Genomic DNA, 23,680 nt, shown 5'->3' on the forward strand with positions numbered 1-23,680 from the left:
AACCCGGCTCTGCTCGTAGCCGCGCCACTCCAGCATCTTGCGCAGGTGGTAGGCGCTGCTGACGCCGCCCAGGGCGGCCAGCATGCTGCCGCCGGGGCCCACCTGCAGCGGTTTGGCAGGGCGCACAGCAGGCCGGCTGGCGCTGCGGCATCCACCAAGGCTCGCTCCCACCGATAAGCCCGAGCCCCAGCACCTCCACCACAAGCTCACGCCTTGATCATCAAATCTTATGCACAAAGTGCAACAATCACATCACCCTGGCCCCAACTCACATAAGGGTTGGAGCCGGCTCTGTAGCCCATGGCGCCGCCAAACAGCACCGAGGCGATGAGGCACATCTGGTGCGCCATCTCATGCTTGTCTGGGTCGCCCGTCTGCAGCCACCAGCCGCCCAGCGCGAAGCTGGCGCCCACCCCCAGCCCCGACAGCAGGCCCAGCCCGCTGCGACGCGTCCAGTAGGCTGCGGGGCAGGCGGCAGGGGCGGTGGCGGCGGCGTGGCGGTTCTGCGGCAGGCTCGCGAGCCAGTCGGCGGAAGCTGCGCCAATCGGCCCGCCCTGTGGCTCGACCCTGTGGAGGACCTTGCCTGACAGGCCTCCCACGCTGGTGACAAAGCTCATGACATAGGCCAGGTCTGGGCTGTCCTGGGGCACCTCATGCGGGTGGCGCTGGCGCCTGCGGCGGCGGCGGCAGGGGCGGCGGCAGGAAAGGCCGTCATGCGCGCCGCCTGCAGCACCGCATCCAAATCCGTCGCGTTCATGCGCTGAGGCTCTGAATTCAGCTCGCACACCCTGGCGCACCCCCAGAGCGAGGCCATCCTTGGAGCGGCTGCCGGACCCCTGTAGCGCTGCGTCGAAGCTGTCTGGAGCCGGTTCTGTTTCTCATAGAGCGGGCAACGATATGAATGCTGACGAGGCGGTGCCACGGCGGACCAGAGTCTCGGACCGGGCCTGCACACAGATCACGTCATTTGCAAAGTTGCTTCTTTCCCGGCCCGCACTGCAGCTGCACAACAATACCAGCAGACCTCATTTAGGGACGCAGCTACTGGCGCCATGGCTGGGGCGCAACCAGCGCCCCCCAACAGCGCGGCTGGCGCAACGGATGCGAGCTTCAGCGATCACCCAGGTCAGTGCGTTGAAAGGCAGCCTGTCGAGGCCGCCGCCAGGCGCAGCCGACTAGGCAACCCGCTGGCCGGCGCGCGTCGCCGCTCCAGGGCCCGCGGCTGCCCGCGCCTGTGCCGCTGCTGCGGCCGGCTGCCCTGCCACCCGCTCACGTGCCCCCCAAGGCTGCAGGCACGCCCACCAGCACCACCCGCAGCGGCAGCGGCAACCTGGCAGACGTGCAGGATGCGGAGCCGGTGGCCACCTGCGCCATCCTGCTGCCCAAGCAATATGCGATGAAGGAGGGGCAGGAGCTGTGGGGCGGCGTGCGGCTGGGCAAGCTGCTGGGCGCAGGCGTACAGGTGGCAGCAGCCTGCCGCTGCCGCCGCCGCCGTTGCCGCTGCCTCTGCTCGTTGTCCCGGCACGCCCTGCCACACCAGCCTCGTGCGGTGGGCCCACAGCCTCGTGCGGTGCCCCCCCCCGGGCTGCAGGCCAAGGTGTTTGAACTGGCACACAGCGACGGCAGGCCAACAGGCAAGGTGCTGAAGATCGGCCACACAGGTGGGGCACCTGGCGCCTGGCCCTGCCAGCGCAGCCGGCCAGAGCTGCTGCCACAGCGCAGCGTGCACCACGTGCACCCATCCTCCTGCCGCTTCTGCCCCGCTGCTGCTGTCCCGTTGCCACCCCGCTGCTGCTGCTCTGCGGCGCAGACCTGGGCCACAAGATTCTGAACAGCGATCTCATCTGGATCGGCATGGAGCGAGAGTGGGAGATTGGGACGCAGGTGGGGCGCCAGGCGGGGCAGCCATGCATGGGAGCGCTTGCCTGCGCAAGGCCGCTCAGCGCAGCCGCGCCCCCGCCTCCTCCGCAATTCCCGTCGCCTGAGCGCCTAGCAAAGCCCCCTTCTCTGCCACCGCCGCCGCCGCGCAGCTGCGCGCCGCGCTGGAGGAGCCCGGCGGCAAGCTTCCCGGCTTCATGAAGATGTGCGACTGCCTGGTGCGCAGCGGGGATGCCGGGGACGGCATCGACAAAGCGCACTTCTCAGGAATGATCATGGAGAAGCTGAACGGTGAGCAGGGTGGGAGGGACTGTCGACATCGACACCCTCGGAGGGTGGCGCTCGGTTTGCGTGGCTGAGGTGGAGGCGAGGCCGCAGACAGCACTGCGCTGCGCTGCACATGCCGGGTGTGTGTGCTGGTCGGGCCATCCCATGTATGCCTGCCCCTCTCATGCCTTTGCCCGCCCATCCCACCCCCCCCGGCAGGCTGGGAGGTGTACAAGCGCATCGACGTGCCCGAGTTCCACAACATCCACTACGTGCGGGAGATGCTGTTCCAGGTGGGGGGCTTGGCTCCGCTGTGCGCCTGCCCGGATGCATCGCCGTGTTGTGCATGCTGCTGGCTGGCACGCACGCAAGGCTCCCAGCCCAGCGCCTGCCCTCCTCTTCACTCCCCATTAAGGAGAAGCTTCCCATGCACGCCCGCAGGTGTTCTCGGCGCTGGACCGCGCGCAGCGCAAGCTGGGCTTCCACCACGCCGACCTGGGCATGCGCAACGTCATGGAGCATTACCCGCGGTGGGCATGATGTGGTTGGGAGGCCAGGAGGCTCCCTTGTGACTGCATGGCACATCGGCCAGGGTGGGCTGCGCCAGTGGTGACTAGTACTGTGCTTCCGATGCGCCTCTCTCTGCCCCTGCCTGCCCCTGACGCTGATGCGGTGGCTCGCGGCTGCTGCCTGGCGACGGCTGCAGGCTATGGGAGGAGGTGAGGGCGTCGCAGGCCGCGCAGAACCGGGCTGCGGCGGCGGGAGTGGCGGCAGGCGGCGGTTCCTCTTCGCGCCGCGCTGGCCCTGCGGCGGAGGGCTACGAGGCCTCGACCGGGGCTCTGCCTGAGGAGGCGGCACGGCAGGCCGGCGGCAGGCCTGCCGCAATGGTGGTGCAGGCTGGTGGGGCTGGCGGCAAGCCTCTGGGCCCAGGCGACCGCTGCTTTGTGTGCGAGCAGAGGCAGGGGGCGGGTGAGCAGCAGGTGGAGGAGGGGGCAGCGGGAGGTGAGGAGGAGGACCAGCGGCAGCCCTGGTGGCGGCAGAGGACGCAGGGCAGCTGCGGCATGGTGCGCCCCAAGCCCGGCTTCAGCTGCAACGCCGACGGCAGCCGGCTGCCGCTGGGGCCAAACGTGGAGGTGAGCGTGAGGGGAGCTGGGCCGCAGCCGCCCGCACCTCTGCATGGCAGCTGCTGACGCATGTGTTTGCTGCATGGGCGCGCTGGCGTGGGAGCCGCTGACGTGGCGCTGCTGCTGACCTGGCGATGCAGTTCAAAATCATCGACTTTGGGGTGGCGGCCTTTGACCAGCAGCTGGCGCAGGCGGCTGGCGGCTACGAGTCCGAGGTGGGGGCTGGGATGGGCGGGGCTGTGGCAAGGCAAAGACGGGCAGGCTGTCAATCCAGCTCCGTTCCCTGCCCAGCTGACTGGCTGTGCCAGCGTGCCGGCTTCCTGTGCCACCTCCGCAGGAGGTGATGGCCCGGCTGAACGACATCTTTGCCGCCAAGCATATAACCTTTGGGCCCCACGTGAGGCCACCCCCTCTGCCTCCCCTCTGTCGCCTGCTTTGCTGCTCCTGCTGTGCTCTCCCTTTGTGGCCTGCGCCGCTTGCCGGCCCTCGCGCGGGCCTCCCCCTCCACCTGCAAGCCTCCCATCTCGCCTCGCGTCACCTCCCCCGCCGCCGAAATGCCTGCCCCCCGCAGAAGGAGGGGATCCAGATGGAGACGAGCGACGCCAAGAAGAGGAGGACCTGGCACCTGCTGCCCACAGGCATGAAGAACCGGGTGAGAGCAGGCAGCGGTGCCGCCGGTGGCGTGTTTAGCTGTTCCTTCACCCCCTTGACTGCCTGCGTACCGCTGGAGGCCCGTGCCGGGCGTTGCCCTGCGGTTGGTAGGGCGAAGGTGCTGCCGCTGGTGCCTGGCTGCTGAAGGGGCCACACTGCCTGGTTCTGCCGCCACCTCGGCTGCCTGCCCGCAGTTTCGGGTGAAACAGACCCCGGCAGGGGCCGCCCCCCTCACCAGCGCCAAGTCGCTGCAGGCACACGGCCTGCCGGCGGCAGCCGCGGAGCAGCTGGCGGCGGTGCCAGAGCCCGGCGCCGGCGGCTCTGCCGCGGACGACAAGCCGCAGCGCTTCCGCTCCGCCACGCTGCTGCGGCGGCCCGGGGAGGGGATGGCCAAGGCGGCGGAGCTCATGAGGCAGAGCGGGGGCCCGGGAGGCCAAGTGAACGGTGGGTGGGGTGGGAGCAGTATTGCGCAGGGTGGCGGGACTGTGCAGAGGGCTTGCTCGTCTCCTTTGCTGGCGTGTCCTCTCCCTCGGCCCCTTCTTCTTTCACTGCTGTGCGTGTGTGTTGTGCTGATGCTCCCCGCGTCTGCCCACGCCCCGCTCCAGGCGTCAGCCTGGGGATGCCAAACCCGCAGCGCGCCGCCTCGCGGCCGCCGCCGCCCAAGCAGAGCCCGATCGAGAGGATGTACAGGCGCGCAGGCAGCGGCTGCCAGCGCGCTTGCTACTCTCAGCAGCGGGTGCCTGAGCGGGGTTCCGGCAGCCGCTGCCGAGGCTGCCAGCGGCAGCAGCATGGCTCCCCCTCGACAGCGGGCGTGCCTGGCATGCGGCTGCTCGCGGGCTGGCCAGCCGGCTGTGTTGGCTTGGTGCAGGCTGGCGCCGTCCGTCAGCCAGCGCATGCTCAACGGGCTCCCCCCGGTGGCTGCCGCCCTGCAGGCACTTCTGGGAGCGCAAGGGAGACGTGTTCCACCTGCTGCTGGGAATGGCGCTTGTGCTAGACGACAGGCACGCACAAGCTGCCGCCTGCCTGCCTGCCTGCCTGCCGCCTCTGCTCCTCCTCCCGCCAGGCGCGCCGCTGCGGCGCGTCTCCCCTCGGCGTCTGCGGCCCGTGTGCGCGGCCAAGTCTCGCCAGCCCCTCACACCGCCGCCACCAACACCTGCCCCGCGCCTGGCTGCAGGGTGTGGCCCAAGGAGGACGAGCGGGATGTGCAGCTGTTCATCACTCTGGTGCACCACGTGACAGGTGCGCTCTGCCGCCAGCGGGCGCTGGCGCCGCGGCTTCGCCACCACCGGCTGTGCATGCAGCGTGCCGCCTCGGCAACGCAGATGGGTACACTGCCTGCCTAACACCCTTCACCGCCAGGAGTCAAGCTCTGCCACCTGTATCTGTCGTCTGCTCGTCGCTGCAGGCGTGCGCATGAAGGCAAGCTTTGCGGCGGAGGGCGAGGGAGGATCCAGCAGCCTATTTGGGCGGCTGGCGTGCGGTACGGTGCCGCGGGTGAAGGAGTGAGTTGCTGTGCCGGCGTCGTAGCCGCTGTCCCTGAGTTAGCTTGCACACGCGCCGGAGCCTGCTCTCTCCAGCCCTCCGTTCTTCATGTCGCGTGATCTGCACTGAGCTGCCCTCCTCGGTGCCTGCGTGGCTGCAGGGACCACAGCGTCGGCACCAACCTGAGGGACTACGGGCGGTGGGGCAAATGGTGAGGAGATGCAGCTCTTGGTTTGGTGGTTGCGCCCTGGCCACGCCTCGCGGCAGCAGCATCGCTGCCGGGAGCCACTGGGTCGTCTGCATTTGGCGCTGCTCTTCCCTTTTCCCTACGAATCCTCCTGTGCTGTGACTGCCTTGCTGCAGGGGCCACTGGTTCCGGAGGATGCACATCAGGTGGGGCAGGACGGGATGCCTGCTTGCCTCGGCTACGCCGCAGGTCTGGCTGCATGCCGCTGCATGCAGCGCTTGCCGCCTGGGTCCCCAACCGCCCGGCTTCCCCTGCTTGCGCCTGCAGGTGGAGCGCCCACATGAAACCCTTCAACTCGGGGCTGCTGGCGGCAGAGGCCCTGTGCTCACCGTTCTTCGGCGCAGGGCGGGTGCAGCACGCCAAGCTTCCCGTGTGCGTGGAGCAAGCGTTCCCACGTTCCTGATAGGGTGATATGATGCGCAGGATGTGATTAGATAGAGATGGCCCGCAGCGTGCGGGCGCAGACGCGGGAAGCGGGACGGTGCGGGCGCAGACTCGCCTGCGGCCACCCGCCCCATTGAGCGTCTGTTGGAAGCGCTGAGGCTGTGTCTGCCTCACATGTCAGGTGGGGATGGATGTTGGGGCGAAGCGTGAGCTGCAGGGGCGGGCAGGAGGGCTCGGGAGGCGGCAGGGGCTGGGCATGAAGCTGCCGGTGGCGGGGCGCCACCATGGCGCCCTGGTACTTCGATGCAAAATCGTTCAACTGGCCGGCGCGGCCCGAGGGGCTCCATCCCAAGCATTACTGCATGTGTCGCCACGGCGCCTGCTCTAGAGGACGGCGGGGAGTGTAGAGCGGGCTCGATGGGGGACAGCGAGGAGCAGGGGGAGAGCTCTGACCCGTCGCCCCAGACGCTGCCGGGCCAGGTGGGTGAGAGACAAACGGGGCCGCCGTGAAGCGGGGCTGCTGGACCTGCCGTCTGCGCATGGAGGGTCCACCTGCTTGCACTGGCGCAGCACCCACAGGATGCCTGCAGCCTGGCAGGCAGCGGCGATCAGTCGGGCGGGCAGGGCGGGAGACTGGCGAGGCGGGGAGCGAGAGCCATGCTGTGGTAGCGCCCCGCCTTCATTCGCTCCCCCTGGCCGCGCAGGAAGCCCCTCCATCGCGGAAGATCAAGTCTGGCTCGGCCAACAGCCGCAAGCACCACCTGCTCAAGTATGAGTTGACGAGCGAGGCCAAGGAGGCCGCCAGGGCCCATTTCGGCGACATCCCCGCCGAGGAGGCGGGCATGGCTGTCTGGGACCTCCAGTGAGTGCCGGGCAGGGGGGCGGCGGCGACGGGGGAGGATGGCAGAAGCTGTAGGGCAGCTGCGGCGGCGCCGGTGCCGCCCCCGCCTTGCGCGGTTCGTGGGGGGCGCAAGCGGGCAGGCCTGAAACGCGCGCTGGCCGCTGTTTTTCCCGCAGGCAACGCGAGCTGAGGGAGCTCTTCATCAAGGTCTACAAGACTCGCACCGTCAGCTGCAACAACAGTGAGCCTGGCCGCCTGCTCCCCATGACCGCCGCCGCTGCCGCGCCGCCTCCCAGCCGCACCTTGCATGACGTGCCCGACTCGCCCAGCCGCCGGCCCCACTGCTGCGCCCGATGCCATCCCATCGGCGCCAGCTTGCGTCCTGGTGGCAGTGCAAGGGGCAGCATATGCCCTGCCGAGCCCGCCGTCCCGCAGCCGCCGTTCTGCGCCGCCCAACTAGCTGCCCACTCTCCTCCCTGCGCTGTGCTGCCTGCAGAATGGATGCGCGGCAAGCTGCTGCTAGGTGCGCACCGCAGGCAGATGATCTGCTGCCTGCGCGGGAGTCGATTTTGGCGGGTCGCACCCGGTCCTGCGATGGTACTTACGCAACAGCGCCGCTTGTCCCGCGGTTGTCCCGCCGCACTCACACGCCCCTGCCGCCGCCCCTGCCCGCCTGCCTGCAGCCATCGGCCTGGACACGCGGTGGGAGCCTGAGTGGATGCAGCAGCGGGAGGCGCCGCAGCCCAAGGCCGTGGCGGCGGTGGCCGACGGCGGCGATGCCGCCGCGCCACCAATGCTGGGGAGCAACGGGCGGCCGATGCGGCGCGCGGCGGCCGCCGCCACGCGCCGCTGGGGCGACAGCGACGCCGATGGCGAGTCTGGCGATGGCCTGAGCGACAGCGAGGGCAAGCCGGCGAAGCGGGCGAGCGGCAAGCGGAGGGAGCACGGTGGCAAGGAGGCGCTTGCTCAGGATGGCGCCGGGGCGGGCCCCAAGCGCCCGAGGCAGGCCTTCCCTGAGACAATTGGCGGCGAGAGCTTTGCGCACCTGGGGCCGACCGGCGGCTACGGCCCGCCGGCGCCGCGCATGGCGCCGACCGCGGTCGTGGCCGCGCCGCCGATGTCCCTGGTGGTGCCGGCCGGCCAGGGCGGCAGCGGCGCGGGCGCGGCGCAGGTGCCTGCGGCAATGGGGGAGCGGGGGCAGCCCGTCCCGCTGCCGCCCTGGCTGCAGCAGCAGATAGAGGCTGCGTTGGCGGAGCAAGCGGCGGCAGCACAGCACCGCCAGCAGCAGCAGCAGCAGCAGCAGCAGCAGTGGGGGCCGCAGGCGTACTCCCACCTCGGCCTGGGGCCCGCAGCCGCAGCAGCCCTGGCGGCCGCTGCGGGCCCCCCGCAGCCACCCTCGCAGACGGGCCAGCCCGCCATCCTAGTGTGGCAGCCAGATGGGCGCACCACGCTGGACCCCTCGGCAGCGCCACCGCCCGCGGCCCCGCAGCAATGGGCCAGCCTGGGGCCCTCGGCAGCTGCCCCTCCCCAGCAGCGCAGCGGCCTGCAGCTGCCGCCGGGCTGGGGCCCGCCGCCGGCAAGCAGCACCGCGTGGCAGCAGGCTCAGCAGCAGGCCCAGGTGCAGCAGCAGCTGCTGCACCAGCAGCACCAGCAGCAGCTGCAGCAGGCGCAGCAGCTGGCGGCGCTGCAGGCCTGGGGCGGCCAGCAGCCTGTGCACCCGACCCTCGCCTCGATGCAGGCGCTGCTGCTGCAGCAGCAGCAGCAGCAGGCGCCTCAGTCGCCCGGCGCCGCGTGGCACCAAGCCCAACAGCACATGCCGCCGCTGCAGCAGATTAGCACCGGCCTGGGGCAGCTGCAGCAGCTGAGCACTGGCCTGGGGCAGCTGCAGGCGCTGAGCACCGGGCTGGGGCAGCTGCAGGCGCTGAGCAGCACCGAGCTGCTGCTGCGCCAGCTGCAGCAGCAGCAGGCGGCGGACGGCGAGCAGGCGCGGGCGGCGCCGCCCCCCCGCTCCTTCCTGCAGCTTTACGAGGACCAGCAGCGGCAGTACCAGGCCAAGCAGCAGCAGTTTGAGCAGCTGGCGCAGCAGCAGCAGCAGCAGGAGGGCCTGGCCGGGGCGCAGCCGCCGCAGCGCCTGGTGGCACCCACCGCGCAGCGCCCCGCTGCCACCATGTTCCTGGTCGGCGGCAGCCGCCCGCAGCAGGCGGCGCAGCAGGCGGCGCAGCAGCCACAGGCGGCGGCGCCCACGCCACAGCAGGCGCCGGGGCCGGCGGGCCCCGAGCCTCCCTCCCAGCTGCAGCGCGCGGTGTCGGGCCCCGTGTCGGCCTGTGACCTTGCCTCCGCCTGCGGTCCCCGCCAGGTGCACCCCAGCCCCTTTGCCAACGACGCGCTGGCCGTCGGCTCGCCGCAGGCGGCGGCGGCGGAGCCGCGGCCGGGGCCGCCGGCCAACCCGTTTGCAGCCAAGGCGGCGGCGCCGGCAGCGGCGCCGCCGCCCGAGCCCCCGCTGGCGCCGCCCAGCAAGCAGCCCACGGTGTCGCCGCTGGCGCTGCCACGCAAGCTGCCCAGCGGGCACCAGCTGTCGTTCGACCTGCTGGGGCTGCCCTCGCTGTCGCTGGCTGGCCACATGGGGGCGCTGCCCACAGTCAGCCACGACCTCCAGTCCTTGTTCCAAGCTTGGGAGGAGGGCCGCGTGTCGCTGAGCCTGGGCCCCGGCCAGTCGAGCGGCGCCGTGCCCGCCGCCGCCCCCTGACCAGCCCGCCCCGTGGCCCGGAGCCACCCCCGGACACCACCACGCCTTTGTGCCAGGCCGCAACCCCGGCACCCCGTGATTTGGCGGCAGGGGCGAGAGCCCGCTGCGCTGTTGGGAGCCCTCTTCGCTGCTGGCGTGCCAGCCCCCACCACCCCCTCCTGTGCAGCCCCGCTGCCCCGCCGCCTCGGTTTTGTCCCCGCGCCCCGCCTCTCCGCCACGCCCCTCTCTGTGCAGCGCCACCCACTGGGGGCATATTATTTCCATGTCCTGCTTTCTCTCTCCCCATGCCAGCGGCGCCCATTCGACCTGCCGCGCTGCTCGCCCCCAGCCTGCGCCCCGCCTCCTCGCCGGGAAGCGGCCATGCGTGTGCCTTCAGCTGGAGGCGTGGTAGTTGTCTCCAGCCAGCCTGGCCCGCTTCTGCACACTGCCCGCATCGCCACCCATTCAACCCTGCTCACTGTCGGCCGCCCTCGTGAGCCAATTCATCCCCCACCTCATGTTTTGTCACCCGCCGCAGGCGGGCCCCCCTGTTGGGGCCACATTAGACCAGTAGCCGCTACCCCATCACACACCTCACACCCTTTCCTATACTACTCGCCTTTTCCTCCCTCCTCGGCCCCTTCACCGCAATACTGCCCCTGCACTTTTTGGCTCGCCCCGCCGCCATTTACCGCAGCATGTGCTGCGACTGTACCGCTCTACACCCCGCCACCCGGCGGGCGATCCGCTGCGGCTCATCTCTCTGTAACAACAAGTGAACAAGCGATGCTGCTGGTGCGCGTGGCGCAGGTGTGTGCAGGTGCCGGAGCAGCAAGGTGGGAAGGCAGGAGTGCGCCGTGCATGCACCTCTCTGCGCCATGAGGTCGCCTCCCCTGAGTTGTAAATGCCCCAACGTTGGTTTCTTTGGAGTGTGCATACTACAGGACTTCAGTGTGCGCCCTGCCAGGCCGAGGGGAAGCAAGCGGCGGCGGCGGCGGCGACAGCGCCGCCAGCTGGGGTGCATCTGGTTGACATAACGATTTGGGTGGATGATGGAGACGTCTGTCACGGACTTGCGGTGCTATCAAACGATTGCCCCCAGCAACCCGGGCGTCAATAATGCTGCCCAACGACCGCTAAGCTGTTTCCCTTTGACCCGCATCCCCCATGTCGTCGCGCTCGTCAGGGTCTGACAGCCCCGGCAGCCTGCAGTCGTGCCTTGGGCTCAGAATAGGTGAGGCATTGCTGCTCGGGCGAAAACGGGAGCCAACCACGCTTTGCAGCCTGCTGGCAGCACCTCGGGGCCGCACCTGTCGGGGCCCTCCATGGCAGCACCTCGGAGCTCGCGCAGCCCCTTGCAACAAGGCCAGTGGCTGTCGGCAGGGCGTGGGGGGACGGCCCGGCGCCCTGCAGGGCGGAAATGCCACTGCTGGAAGGTGCCGGTGGTGGCGCCGCCGCTGCCACTGGCGCTGTGCCCAACCTGCCGCAGCCACAGCACGCTATGGTCACCACAATGGGCCTCCATCATCCCAAGTGCAAATGCTGCATCTCTGTCTGCACACGCGGCCACAGCGTGGCACTGAGCCTGCCCCTGATCATGCCCGCTCTCCGCTCCCCCCGCCCCCCACCTCCCCGCTCTCGCGCCGCCGCCGTGCAGAGCGCGGCGAGTCCCTGGTGCAACACCTCGAGTCAGATGACTACTCCGCCATCTCCGCCATCCTGCTGCCGCACGGATACCACTTCCGGGAGGGCTCCGAGCTGTGGGACGGCGTCAAGCTGGGCCGGCTGCTGGGGTCTGGCATGCAGGTGGGTTCCGGAGCGGGCGGGCACTGCCCTGGCAGGCAAGGGCGGGAAGCGGCGGCAGCCAGGGAACGGCCGCCACGGCTGGCTGCGGCCACGCTCTGCATGCACAACACGTGCTGACCTGTCTCCCCTAGGCCAGTCGAGACTGAGAATGGGCCAGTCAGGCTGGTGTCAGCAGTCCCTGGGGCGCTGAGCGCGGCCCACCACATCCCCACCCCGCCCCCTGCCCTGCCTTGTACCGCAGGCCAAGGTGTACCGCCTGGCACGCCACGACGGCGCCCCCACTGGCAAGGTCATCAAGGTCAACCGCGAGGACCTGGGCAACAAGATGCTGAACAACGACATGGTGTGGGTGGGCATGCACCGGGAGTGGCGCACCGGCACGCAGGTGCGGCACCGGCGGCGGCAGGCCAGGGGGCATGCGGCGCCGCGCGTGCAAAATGCGGCGCCCAACGCGCATTGCGGCGACGCGCATGCAGACCTGTGTCCCGTGCATTGGCATACCCGGCCATGCCTCGTTCTCGTTTCGTGGAGGAGAGTAGAAGAGGCGCCCCGGTCACTGACCCTGCCCTCGTGCCCTCCCTCGTGCTCCCCGCCGCCCCGCAGCTGCGCGCCGCGCTGCAGCAGGCCGACGGTGCCGTGCCCGGCTTCATGCTGGTGGCCGACTGCGTGCTGCACCGGGACGCCTCGCCCAGCGCCCGAGCCCGCTTCGGCGGCATGGTGATGGGAGAGCTGCAGGGCTGGGAGGTGTACAAGCGCATCGACGTGCCCGAGTTCCACAACATCCACTACGTGCGGGAGATGCTGTTCCAGGTGGGGGGCCGCGCCTGGCTGGGCGCCAGTGCGAACTGCCGGCTGCCTGGGCGCAACATTGCGCTGCTGTGTTGTGCGCTCTGCTGCTGCTCCCACTCGACCAGTGCCCGCCTCCCCGCCACGCCTGCAGGTGTTCTCGGCGCTGGACCGTGCTCAGCGCAAGCTCGGCTTCCACCACGCCGACCTGGGCATGCGCAACATCATGGAGCACTACCCGCGGTGCGGCGGCCGTCAGCCAGGCTGGCGCGCACGCACGCGCTCCCGCTTCCAGCATGCCAATATTGTGTGGTCTTCCTTTTGGCATGCATGGCACGTCTCCCACGCAATGAGCGTGCTTCCTCCCTGCGTCCTTTGTGCCGCTGCAGGACCTGGGAGCAGGTGCCGGGCTGGGCCAGGGCGCGGGCGGAGGTGCCGGTGCGGCCAGGCTACACCTGCAACGCAGATGGCAGCCGGCTGCCGCTGGGGCCGGACATAGAGGTGGGTCCTGGCGGGCCGGCAGCTGCCCGCTGCCGCTGCCGAAGCACATGCCAACTGCGGCAGCAGCGCCATCCGCCTCAAGCCACACGGCTGTGTTTCCCAGCCCAGCCAGCCGGCGGCTGTGCCTCTAGTTTGCTTCCCGCCCTGGGCGCTGACCTGGCGCTGCTGCTGACCTGGCGCTGCTGCTGACCTAGCGCTGCTGCAGTTCAAGATCATCGACTTCGGCATCGCCAAGTTCAGCGAGAAGCTGGCGCAGGCGGCAGGCGGGCGCGAGTCGCAGGTGTGTGCAGGCCCGGGCGCTGGTGTGATGCGCGCCTGCCCCCTGCCTCCAGCAGCCAGCCACCGGTTGACCAGACCTGCCAGACAGCTCGACAGCTCGCTGCTGCTGCCATGCATTCCCACGCATGCAGGAGACAATGGCGCAGCTGCAGGAAATGTTTGGCACCGGCAAGCGCCTGCTGTTTTCAAATGAGCGCAAGGTGGGGCCAGGCTGGGCCTGGGCTGGCGGGCCGGCGGGCCGCTGCTGCCAGCAACCGGCGGTGCTGTGCATGGTGGGAGAGAATGGCGAGCTGAGGCTCAGCTTGTCCCATCGCTTCCCCACCCTTCCCTTCCCTTGCCCTGCCCTGCCCTGTCCCGCCCTGTCCTGCCTGCCCACAGATGGCGAGCATCGAAATGGAGACTCGGTCAGAGAGCAGCGAAGACGGGCAGTGCGGCTGGATGGCCAGGCTGTGCCGCTGCCGCAGGAAGAGCCCTCCCAAGGCAAGTGCCACCACTGCCGGCGCACCAGCAGCTGTTGCCTGTACATCCCATGCTCTCTGCTCTGCTCTGCTCTGCTCTGCTCTGCTCTGCTCTGCTCTGCTCTGCTCTGCTCTGCTCTGCTCTGCTCTGCTCTGCTCTGCTCTGCTCTGCTCTGCTCTGCTCTGCTCTGCTCTGCTCTGCTCTGCTCTGCTCTGCTCTGCTCTGCTCTGCTCTGCTCTGCTCTGCTCTGCTCTGCTCTGCTCTGCTCTGCTCTGCTCTGCCCTGCCCTGCTCTGCCCTGCCCTGCCCATTGGGTAGGCGGTGTCCCTTGGAAGCCCTGGTTTCATGCCGCCACTCCACCCCGGCTCCCTCTCTTCGCCTTTGCAGATCAAGGTCAGGATGGCCTGCTTCGGCGGGCTGAGCGGCAGCCGGCATGGCAGCCGCGGCAGCAGCCCTCGCGCGGGCCGCTCGTCCACAGCAGAGGAGCAGGACGAGGAGATTCGGCGGCCGGAGCGGTATGCGGCGACCAGCCCGCCGCCCGAGGCGCTGGCATCAGGTGCGCCGAGCAGCAGGTGGCAGCCTTGCTGCGGCAGGCTGCTGGAGGCGGCACCAGTACTGGGGAGCTCAGTTGTGGCTTGACTCGCTTGAGCACGGCTTGCATGATGCCAGCTGAGCCGTGGTGTGCCCGCTGCCTGCCGCCTGGATTCCCTCCTGCAGCACGGCACATGCAGTCGCTGCAGCGCAAGAAGAAGAGCCCCATCGAGACGATGTACAGGTGAGGTACTGAGGCGGTACTGTACACTCAAATGGGTATCAGGCAGTACAGCCTCTCACAGCCCACTGCTCTTGACACGTACATGTATGCTCTTCCTCTCATGGCTGTTAGCCTGCGCCCCCGGCTGCCACCCACAGGCACTTCTGGCACCGCAAGGGCGACGTGTTCCACCTGCTGCTGGGCATTGCGCTGGCGCTGGACGACAGGTGGGGCGCCCCTGCTGTGCGGAGTGGTGATCGGGCCCGGAAGACGACGGGGCATGCCCCTCCCAACTGTGTGGCCACATGCGAACACCGGACATGTCCGCGCTCCCTCTGTGCCTTATACTCAGCGTGTCTTTCCTCCCCACCTCCTGCAGGGTGTGGCCGCAGGAGGATATAGCCGAGGTGCAGGCGCTGATCTCGCTGGTGCATCACGTCACAGGTGCGTGCTGGCGCCAGCTGGCGCCAGCTGGTGCCTGCGCTGGTCAGCTGGGAGCGTGCCCACCACCTTGTGGCTGGCCCAGCTGGCTGGCCCTCTGCGATGCGCCTAGCCCTGGCTCAGGACCTGCTGCAAGCTTTGACTCCCCGCCTGCCTCGCCTTTGCCGTCCCCCGCCTCGCCTGCCGCAGGCATCCGCCTGAAGGCCAGCTTTGCGGAGCAGGGCGAGGGCCCCGAGCGGCGGCGGTTTGGCAAGCTGCGCGGCTGCGTGGGCAGGCCGCAGGTGGCCGGCGATGACTCAGACTGCAGCTACGAGTTTGGGCGGTGGGGCAAGTGGCATCACTGGTTCAAGAGATGGGCCATCAGGCACGCCGCCGCCCTGCTCTGCTGATGCGCCTCGCTTGCCGGGAAGGCACTTGCCTCAGCAGCTCTCCTGCCTGGATCAGCGGCCATCGCCTGCACTGCTGACCTGAGCGCCCGTGTGCTTCTGTCTTCCCCCTGCATCCCCCTGCAGGATCAAGGCGCACGCCAAGCCTTACAAGTGAGTCTGAAATCGGCAGCAGGCACGGCTTGGGCCGGCAGCGGGCAGCCGCTTTCTGGCCGCTCGGCAGGAGAATGTCTGACTCATGCCTGTCGTGCCCCATCTGCTGCAGCTCTGGCCTGCTGGCGCGCGAGGCGCTCTCCCACCCTTTCTTCTCGCGAGGCAGCCCGTCTGTGACCCACGCCGCCGTTCCGGCCGATCTGGGCCAGATGTTCCCGGTGGCGGCACCAGCTGCGGCGGCTTCCATGCAATGATTGATTCCTGGATGCCTGCCCGCTGAGCATTGCCTAGCGCTGCTGCGGCTTGCCCAAAGGCAGCCGCAGCATTGCAGTGCGCAGCCTGGGCAGCAAAGGAGCAAGCTCGGCAGGCAGGCACCGCCAGCTGGCAGCCCAGCATGGCGCCGCGTGCGGAGCAGCCTGCCGCAGAAGTGATGAACTCAACCTCCCCTTGAAAGTTTCGACTGTTGACAGCGATGTGCTGCAGGCATGCAGCTTCCCCGTTTCATGACGTCCCCATTTCATTCACCCCCCCTCTGAAACAATGAAAGTGCGTCAGTGCACACGATACCATGCCACCTTGCTCCCAGGCTTTTTTCCCCACCATCGCACCCTGGTTTTCCCTCTGCCGCGGCCTTCCCAAGCTGCACTGGTGCCATGGGCCCGAACACATGCCCTTCCCTCCCCGTTGAATTCCCCCACCCATCCTCTGTCCAGTTTTCTTACCAGCCGGCAGGCAGCACACTCCCTTGCAACTCCATATAGCATAGCCCTATCCACCTTCCATGTAGCATAGCATGCAACCCTTCCAGGCATACACAGCTGCGACCACGTGACGGCAGGGCAGTGCTGGCAGGCTGCCGCCAGGCTCGTTGTGACAAAGGGACAGCTGGCTTCCCAGGGCAGGGCAGCAGGCAGCAGGGCACTTGTCTGCGCTCTGCACACTGGGCATCTTGGCGGGGGGGCCGCCTGCCAGCTCAACAGGCGGCGGGTGCAGCGCGAGCAGGAGATGCGGTGGCCGCAGGGCACCAAACCCATGAGTTCCCCAGCCTGCTCAAGACACACCCAGCACTGCCGCCACCTGCCGCTACTGCCGCCGCCATCCAGAACCCCGGCTGCCACCACAGCCTCGATTGCCGCCGCAGCTGACAGGCCTCTGCCTGAATCGGAAGCATCGCTGCCTGCTTCCCAGCTGAGCGATTCAGACGTGCCGTCGGGGGTGCAGGTGCCGGCGCCGCTGCTGCTGGAACCACGGCTGGCAGCACTGGACGTGCATGCCATGGTAGAGGCTGGCAGGGCGGGGCTGCTGCATGCCCTCGCCGCCTCGAGCGGCGCCGCTGGTGCCCCCTCCGCCTCACGTGCGCCTGCTCCCGCTGCTGCTTTGCGCAGGAGAGCTGCCGCCTCAAGGGCATCCCGCAGCCTGTCCGCCGGCTGCTGGTAGGGCGCCCGCTGCTCTGCTGCCTGCAGCCGCGCCAGGTGCTGCTCCGCATACTGCGCCGCCGTGCTGCCGTGGCCGTCCTTCATGCCAAGCGTGCGGGTCCCGCCCGCGGCCAGCAGCGCCGCCACGCAGCCGGCGTGCCCGCGCATGGCGGCCTCGTGCAGGGGCGTGCGCCCGTCCTTTCCCTCCACCGCGGGGCACGCCCCGCGCCGCAGCAGCGCCGCCACGCACTCGGCGCTGCCGGCCGCGGCGGCCAGGTGGAGGGGGGTGCCGTGCGCCGCGTCGCGGCGGCCGGGGTCGGCCCCGGCGCCCAGAAGCAGGTCCAGGCAGGCGGCGCTGCGCCCGCGGACGGCAAAGTGCAGGGCCGACCAGCCGTCCCTGTCCTGCTCGTCCAATTCCTCGATGTCTGCCCGCCCCGTGGCCAGCAGCACCGACACCCGGGCGGCATCCCCCTGCCAGGCCGCCCAGTGCAGCGGCGCGATGTGCCAGTGGTTGCCCCCTCCGCCTCCTCCTGCTCCGCTCGCGATGGCGACGCTGTGGCTGCTGAGCGCTCTGCAGGCAGTGGTGTGTGTGTGTGTTTTACAGGTATTAGGCACATTAATGTGCTGGGGCCGAACCCGCTAACCCTGCCGGCAGTGGTGGGCGTGGGGGGACATGCGGCTCGAGGGCGGCGGCGGCGGCGGCGGCAGCGGAGGCCACGCCACACACACACCTGCTGGCGCAGCCCATGGCTGAGCAGGCAGGTATGCACGCGACTGTGACTGCTCGGGCTGCAGCCGGCTAAGCGAGGAGGGTGTTTGGGCAAATTAGCCACCTTCCCCTTGGGAGGGCAACTGGGTTCTGCCGCTTTAGCCACTGCCCGCCCGTTTGAGAACGGCAGAAATGAAATCGACGAAAGAAGAAGAAGGAAGAGACCAAATGCTAGCAAATTGTACGACTGACAGGCCACCCTGCTGGGCGCGGGTGCAGAGCGCCGGCGCCCACGGCTCCCTGTGGGCCCCCATCCTTTCGTGACCAGTGGTGAACTATTAGTACACCCCTAGTGCACTTTGTATTACACTGTCATCTCCATAGCCCCTGCCTGCTGCCGCTCACAAGCTCGAGCGCTTCAGCACACCACACATGGCAGTGGCGGCGGGCTTGCCTGGCGCACAAGGCCCCAGGCTCTGCCATGGCAGAAACCTGCTGCTGGCGTGCGAATTATCTCTGACACTCTGCGCACTGCATTTCAATCGTGGTAGTGCAACGACTGGGGTCAGGCGGCCTCCAGCCAAGCGGGGGCGGGTGGGCGGCAGGCACCGACAGCCCACACTGGAGCGCTGCTGCATGCCCCGGCAGCTGCACCTATGATTCTGGCATGCCTCTCAAGGCCGAGAGCCAGCAAATCTGGATGTTTTTTTCACTGCCAGCTGGGCTTAGGTCATCTGCTCTGTATTTCATCTGGCCGTTCGGTGCCATGCTCCCCCCCTATTCACACTTATTTGTGGGGACCTCCTCCTACTTGAGCAGCGCTTGATCTGCTCGCAAGCGCTCTGCTCGCAAGCGTTCTGTGGCGAGCGGAGGATGGCGGCCCATGAAGAACTCGGCGCGCCAGAGAAGGTGTCGATCCCTGCATCAGGCACGTCAGATGCTGCACTGAACCTGAAAAGCTGCTACACACCGTGTGCAGCCCAGATTCGGTGTGTGCTGGCTGCAATTCTGCCTCCGCTGCCCCTCGTTTGGGCCCGGTCGCACCGCACAAACGCCTGCCTTCGGGTCCATGCGGCGCGGGACCGCCGCGGCCGCCCACCAGCACACTCCGCCCATGCCGCCGCCGCCGCCGCCGCCGCCCGTCCCTGCCCTTCGCAGGCCACAAGTCGCTTGTGGAGCACCTGGAGGATGAGGACGACACCTCCACGTACGCCATCCTCATGCCCGCCGAGTACACCATGAAGGAGGGCTCCCAGCTGTGGAAAGGCGTGCGGCTGGGCAAGTTCTTGGGGGCAGGCGCGCAGGTGGGTGCTCGGCCCGCCGCCAAACTCCTTTTGCTACAAGGTGGAGCCGGCTTGGCTTGCATGGCATTGCTGCAGCGCCATGGCGGCGGGATCTCTGAGCACACCTGGCCGCCTGCGCGTGCGCAATGGCACCCAGCACCCGCGTTGGCCACGCGGCTCGGCTGGCCCCCACGGCTTCCCTCCAAGGCTTCTGACGCCGCCGCCTCCCGTGCCGCCCCCTCGTGCACCTCCCGCGCCGCCTCTGCGGCAGGCCAAGGTGTTCCAGCTGGCCCACGACGACGGCAGCCCCATCGGCAAGGTCATCAAGGTCAACCACGGTGACCTGGGCTCCAAGATGCTGAACAACAATGTGCTGTGGGTGGGCATGGACCGAGAGTGGGAGGTCGGCACGCAGGTGCGGCGCCAGGGAGCGCACTCGTGGAGCCAGAGGCGGGGAGAGGCGGGGAAGCAGGCGTGGCCAGGGGCCGGGCCGGGTGCGTGCCTGTGTGCGGTAAAAGGGGGAGGGGGCCGCGCTGGCAGGCGTGCCTCATGCGCCGGGCGCAGCCCCGGCGCCGGCGCCGGGCGCCGCACGCGCGTCTGGCCGCTCCGCTGTGGCTGCGCACCTCACGGCCAACTCCCTCCTTGTTGCGCCTGCTCCTCCCCACCCGCCGCCCCGCAGCTGCGCGCCGCGCTGCAGCAGCCCGGCGGCCAGGTGCCCGGCTTCATGAAGGTGGCAGACTGCCTGATTGCGGGCAAGAACGGCCAGGAGCACTTCAGCGGCATGCTCATGGAGGAGCTGCACGGTGGGCGCCAGCTGCCCGGCTGTCTCGGCATGCTTGTTTGGTGCGGTTCTGGCAGAGCGGCGGCCAGCGGGGCGGGCCTGCCACGGAGGCATGGCAGGGCTGGCTGGACTAGCGAGGGCAGGCGGAGGCGCGGCGATGGCGTGGGCAGGTGCCCTGGTCGCCTCCGCTCGCTGGATGCCCCCAGCCATCTTGGCTTGCTCCTATCCGCATCCAAGCAGGGTTTGAGGTGTACAAGCGCATCGACGTGCCCGAGTTCCACAACATCCACTACGTGCGGGAGATGCTGTTCCAGGTGGGGGGGGGCGGCGCCCGGCTAGGCGCCTGCCTTGCTGTGGTGCGCATGCTGCTGGCTGGCACGCACGCTCCTGGCGTCCCGCCCGCTCGCTCGCCCCCATCACCACACACCCAGACACACCGCATGCATGTGCAGAGCTTTTCGGCGCTGGACCGTGCTCAGCGCAAGGTCGGCTTCCACCACGCCGACCTGGGCATGCGCAACATTATGGAGCACTACCCGCAGTGGGGCTTGCGCTGCGGCCGCAGTCGGGCTGGGAGCTGCTCTGGCGCTGAGGCTGGGGCTGTGGCTGGGTGTTTGTGGCAGGCTGCGCTGTGGGCGAGCGTGCCATCAAGCTGCGCTGCTGGCTGCCGCCTGCATTTGGGCACTAAAGGCCGCTGCCCGCCGTCGTCCCTGGCCCTTGGCTGGCCGCAGGATCTGGGAGCAGCTGCCGGCTGAGGAGGGGGAGAAGGCCAAGGCCAAGGCCAAGCAGTTCCCCGGCTACAGCTGCAACGCGGACGGCTCGCGGCTGCCGCTGGGGCCGCAGCTGGAGGTGAGTGTGAGCGCCCTGGGTGGGCCATGCTTTTTTCCAAACAGCCTCTGCATCCCCAGACCTGCACACTCGTCCACCTGCACCCGGCCGCGCCCCCTTCCACACCCACAGTTCAAGATCATCGACTTTGGCATCGCCAAGTTCAGCGCCAAGCTGGCGGCGGCAGCCGCGGGCAGCGAGGCCGAGGAGATTGTGGAGCGGCTGAACGAGCAGCAGCGCACGCGCATGCGATTCGGCAACGCCAACAGCGTGAGCCGCCGCTGCCGCGGGGCCCGGCCAGCTGCCCTGCGCCTCGCCGCGGAGCCAGCCCTGCGCGCCACGCCGGCGGCCGCTGGCTGCCGGTGCCGCGGGCGGGGTCGACGCACCCGCCCCGTCTTGCCCTGACATGCCACGAGCGGGTGTGCGGCCCCTGAGCCCCCCTGCCGCCCCTGAGCTGGCCCTGCCCTGCTCCTGCCGCGCCTCGTTTGTGATGTTGTGTCGTGCTCGCTGTGCCTTGCCCCCGCAGCCCGCCACCATTGAGTATGAGCCCAGCGATGTGACCAAGCACAAGGGCTTCATGGCCCGCCTCAAGAACATGATCTCTCCCAGCAAGAGCCGGGTGGGTGCCTGGTGGGGTGGCGTGGGTTTGGGGGGGCGGTCAGGCAGTGCAGGTGCAGGTTCGGAACGCGGAACTCGTAGGCGGGGGCGATGGTTGAGCCGCTCGGCTTTGCCACACACGCGCCCTGCGCATGTGCCCGCACCCCTCGCCGGCCACCTCCCACACCTCCACACCCCGCACGCCCGCGCACACATCGCCGCCCACCCGCCCCGATTCCTCATTTCCTCGCCTTCCCTCCCTCCTGCCGCGCTGCAGCTCACCGTGATCATCCGCCCCGTCAAAAAACTGGCATCCGTGAAGAGCCGGCGCTCTGCAGGGCCTGGCGGCGCCGCCGCCGCCGCCACCGACGAGGAGGCAGCGGTGGCGGAGGAGGGTGGCGTCGTGGAGGAGGCTGCGCTGCAGGCGGAGTGGGAGCCCATCCGGCTGGCCTCCTTCCAGGATGCTGGCTTCAAGCAGGCGGCCGACGCCGTGGCGGAGCACCACAAGGAGGCGGCGGGTGAGCGCTGCCAGCCGGGGCTCCGGCATGGCCGCTTCCCCGGCCTGCGGCAGGCTTTCTCCCGGCAGTTTTGCGCGTGCTGCCTGCCGGCAGGGCATGCTGGCAGGGCAGGCAGCCTCACAGCAAGTTGGCCTGCTTCGCGGCAGCACTGCGGTACTGTGCCATGCTGCCTTGCGCGCCTCACTCGTGCCCGCCTGCACTCCTGTGTGTGCTCTCCTCCATGCAGGAAGCAAGAAGAAGAAGAAGAAGAAGCGGAAGAGCCCCATCGAGACGATGTACAGGTGGGGATGAGCCGGTTTTGCCTGTGCGCTTGTGGCAAGGCGGCACATGCAGCAGCTGACGGCGGCGAATGCTCATGCGTGCTGCCAGCGGCAGGTGCTGCTGCAGCCCGTTGTTGCCCTGCCCCCCCACCGCCCAAACATACCCTGTTCGCCCCCTCGCCTCCTGCAGGCACTTCTGGCACCGCAAGGGCGACGCCTTCCACCTGCTGCTGGGCATTGCGCTGGCGCTGGATGACAGGTGGGGCGGCAGTGGCGGCAGGCCCGCCAGTCCGCCCAGCGCATGCTGGCTTGCCCATCCTCCATGCTCTGCTCCGGCCTGCTGCTTGCTGCTGATAGCCGGCGCTGGTCCGGGTGCAGGTGCTGGCCGGAGGAGGATGAAGACGAGGTGGCGGCCCTGTGCTCCCTGGTTCACCACGTCACAGGTGCACCCCTGGGGCCCCAAGCCACCGCCTGCGGCCCAGCTTGCAGCTCCCCGTGCTCTCCAGCTGCATGCGCAACGGCCGGGGGTGGCGGCAGCCACACCGCAATAGCCGACTTTGCCAACGTGACCCCCTGACAAGTCAAGCGCCGGTTGCCCTCTGCCCCGTTGCAGGCGTCAAGATGAGGGTGCGGACCGCAGAAGGGGAGCCAGGTTCTGCGGCCTTTGGCCGCCACAAGTGGCAGCACTGGTTCCGCCGCTGGCACATCAGGCAAGCTGCCATGCTGCGGCGCTTCTGGCGGGCCTTGCTGCAGGATTGCCGTTGCTGTGGGGCTGTCCTGGGCGTTCCTGGCGCCAGCACTCCGAGCGCTCCACCTTACCATGCATGTGCACTGCCTGTGCGCGTTGTGCAGGCTCAAGGGCCACATCCTGCCTTACAAGTGAGTGGATGATGGAGCGGGCTATGCCTGGTCCAGCAGTGTCGGACCAGCCCGCTCCCTTGTTGCCCAGCAAGCTTAGCAGCCCATGCGCACTGAATTTACATCGGCCCCCTCCCGTCTGCTGCAGCTCTGGCCTGCTTGCGCGCGAGGCGCTGTCCCACCCCTTCTTCACTCGCGGCGACTATTCGGGCCTGAAGCACGCCAGCCTGCCGGCCGAGCTGCCGCAGGTGTTTCCTACCGAGTGATGTCGGGCGGGCCCATGCCGCTGCCGCTGAGAGCTTGCCAGCCAGGTTGATCCACGTTGAAAAATAAACAATTTGCCGTTGCATTGCTCTTCCAATCCCGTGCACACACGCTCCCGAACTCAACATGCATCAACGCTCTTTGACGCATCCCACGCTTCTCAAACAAGTGGCTCTCCACATCTCATTCTTCATTGTCATCTGTGCTGGCCGCCCAAGATGCCAGGTGCACTTGCTTTGTCTGTTGCTATGATCTATTGGCACCGGAGCAGGTGCCATGGTAACCAGTCACCACAAGCACTACCAGCTAGCCCTCACGGCACAGATGTGCCAGCGATCGAAAGCAGGCCGGCAGGCTCAAAGAAAGCCGGCAGCAGGCAAGGGAGTGTGTGTGTGTGTGTGTGTGTGTGTGTGTTACAGGGATTGGGCACATTAATGTGCTGGGGCCGAACCCACTAACCCTGCCGGCTGTCCAGAGCGAGGAAAATCTGGCCGCCGATGGCATCCCGGGGAGGCTCCGTCTTGCAAGCGCCATGCCGGTCTGCCGGGCAGCCGTCCGCCGCCCAGATGCCGCCACGAAGGTGCCGTGAGGCAAAGTCCCAGCTAGTGTCCCGGCTGGGGTTCGAACTCGTGCCTGTGGTATCACCCACCGGCACTCATCCAGCTCCTTATTTAACGTCGCGGCCGACGACAAAATGACTGACTGACTGAGATTACAGAGAACCGGGCCCTTTAAAGGGCTGGGGACACACAAGCCGTGCCCACTAGCTCTGGACAATATAAGTATGAAACCAACCAACAGACAGGGCGGCGGAGCGCGGGGCTGCGAGGAGCCGATCGGGCACAGCGGGCGGCAGGGAAAGCGGAGGGTGCCTGGGAGCCAGCCCAGTGACTGTCAGAGAGGTGTGAGGAGGGGAAACGGGGGGCAAAAGACAGGGGAAAGAGGGGGATCAAGGGCCAGGACCGCCAGCAGGCGGCGCAAGCGGCTCAGAGACGCCACCCACG

At 68.7% G+C, this 23,680-nt stretch overlaps 5 protein-coding genes across 5 annotated transcripts; 4 read left to right on the forward strand and 1 right to left on the reverse strand.

Annotated features, from left to right (window-relative positions):
- Window positions 1-1,052: 1,052 nt before the first annotated feature.
- On the forward strand, window positions 1,053-6,052 carry CHLNCDRAFT_144737 (expressed protein; the record flags this gene model as incomplete). Its single annotated transcript, XM_005848160.1, has 19 exons — window positions 1,053-1,125; window positions 1,293-1,462; window positions 1,592-1,661; window positions 1,811-1,884; window positions 2,031-2,169; window positions 2,365-2,438; window positions 2,587-2,675; window positions 2,852-3,278; window positions 3,410-3,484; window positions 3,607-3,666; window positions 3,841-3,921; window positions 4,115-4,364; window positions 4,526-4,604; window positions 4,853-4,879; window positions 5,095-5,159; window positions 5,326-5,422; window positions 5,563-5,613; window positions 5,766-5,795; window positions 5,917-6,052. 19 exons carry the CDS (start codon window positions 1,053-1,055, stop codon window positions 6,050-6,052), a joined length of 2,067 nt encoding a protein of 688 aa, XP_005848222.1.
- A 398-nt stretch (window positions 6,053-6,450) lies between these two features.
- CHLNCDRAFT_144738 (hypothetical protein) lies at window positions 6,451-9,620 on the forward strand (the record flags this gene model as incomplete). The annotated part of the gene is made up of 5 exons (XM_005848161.1): window positions 6,451-6,513; window positions 6,738-6,895; window positions 7,051-7,115; window positions 7,371-7,397; window positions 7,558-9,620. 5 exons carry the CDS (start codon window positions 6,451-6,453, stop codon window positions 9,618-9,620), a joined length of 2,376 nt encoding a protein of 791 aa, XP_005848223.1.
- Window positions 9,621-10,766: 1,146 nt separating this feature from the next.
- On the forward strand, window positions 10,767-15,167 carry CHLNCDRAFT_144739 (hypothetical protein; the record flags this gene model as incomplete). Its single annotated transcript, XM_005848162.1, has 14 exons — window positions 10,767-10,833; window positions 11,257-11,405; window positions 11,647-11,790; window positions 12,009-12,215; window positions 12,346-12,434; window positions 12,581-12,692; window positions 12,898-12,972; window positions 13,103-13,171; window positions 13,817-13,985; window positions 14,147-14,198; window positions 14,342-14,410; window positions 14,563-14,627; window positions 14,814-14,946; window positions 15,137-15,167. The coding sequence occupies 14 exons, from the start codon at window positions 10,767-10,769 to the stop codon at window positions 15,165-15,167; spliced, it is 1,431 nt and encodes a 476-aa protein (XP_005848224.1).
- Window positions 15,168-15,931: 764 nt separating this feature from the next.
- Window positions 15,932-17,326, reverse strand: CHLNCDRAFT_51747 (hypothetical protein; the record flags this gene model as incomplete). The annotated part of the gene is made up of 3 exons (XM_005848354.1): window positions 15,932-16,128; window positions 16,518-17,149; window positions 17,223-17,326. The coding sequence occupies 3 exons, from the start codon at window positions 17,324-17,326 to the stop codon at window positions 15,932-15,934; spliced, it is 933 nt and encodes a 310-aa protein (XP_005848416.1).
- Window positions 17,327-18,073: 747 nt separating this feature from the next.
- CHLNCDRAFT_57589 (expressed protein) lies at window positions 18,074-22,970 on the forward strand. The gene is made up of 16 exons (XM_005848163.1): window positions 18,074-18,215; window positions 18,446-18,591; window positions 18,842-18,985; window positions 19,250-19,373; window positions 19,592-19,665; window positions 19,804-19,892; window positions 20,083-20,200; window positions 20,312-20,449; window positions 20,706-20,798; window positions 21,054-21,294; window positions 21,521-21,575; window positions 21,745-21,813; window positions 21,933-21,997; window positions 22,168-22,264; window positions 22,407-22,433; window positions 22,561-22,970. The coding sequence occupies exons 1-16, from the start codon at window positions 18,161-18,163 to the stop codon at window positions 22,676-22,678; spliced, it is 1,653 nt and encodes a 550-aa protein (XP_005848225.1). The 5' UTR covers window positions 18,074-18,160; the 3' UTR covers window positions 22,679-22,970.
- Window positions 22,971-23,680: the final 710 nt, after the last annotated feature.

Source organism: Chlorella variabilis (assembly GCF_000147415.1).
Source record: "Chlorella variabilis unplaced genomic scaffold CHLNCscaffold_8, whole genome shotgun sequence".
NCBI classification, from domain to species: Eukaryota; Viridiplantae; Chlorophyta; class Trebouxiophyceae; order Chlorellales; family Chlorellaceae; genus Chlorella; species Chlorella variabilis.

Excerpts from the sequence above, each read along its gene's own strand:
- CHLNCDRAFT_57589 (XM_005848163.1), top strand. The coding sequence starts at position 18,161 with ATGGCGGCCCATGAAGAACTCGGCGCGCCAGAGAAGGTGTCGATCCCT. Across the intron at positions 20,450-20,705 it reads GATTCGGCAACGCCAACAGC|CCCGCCACCATTGAGTATGA; the intron begins GTGAGCCGCCGC and ends TTGCCCCCGCAG. Across the intron at positions 21,814-21,932 it reads GCGCTGGCGCTGGATGACAG|GTGCTGGCCGGAGGAGGATG; the intron begins GTGGGGCGGCAG and ends GTCCGGGTGCAG.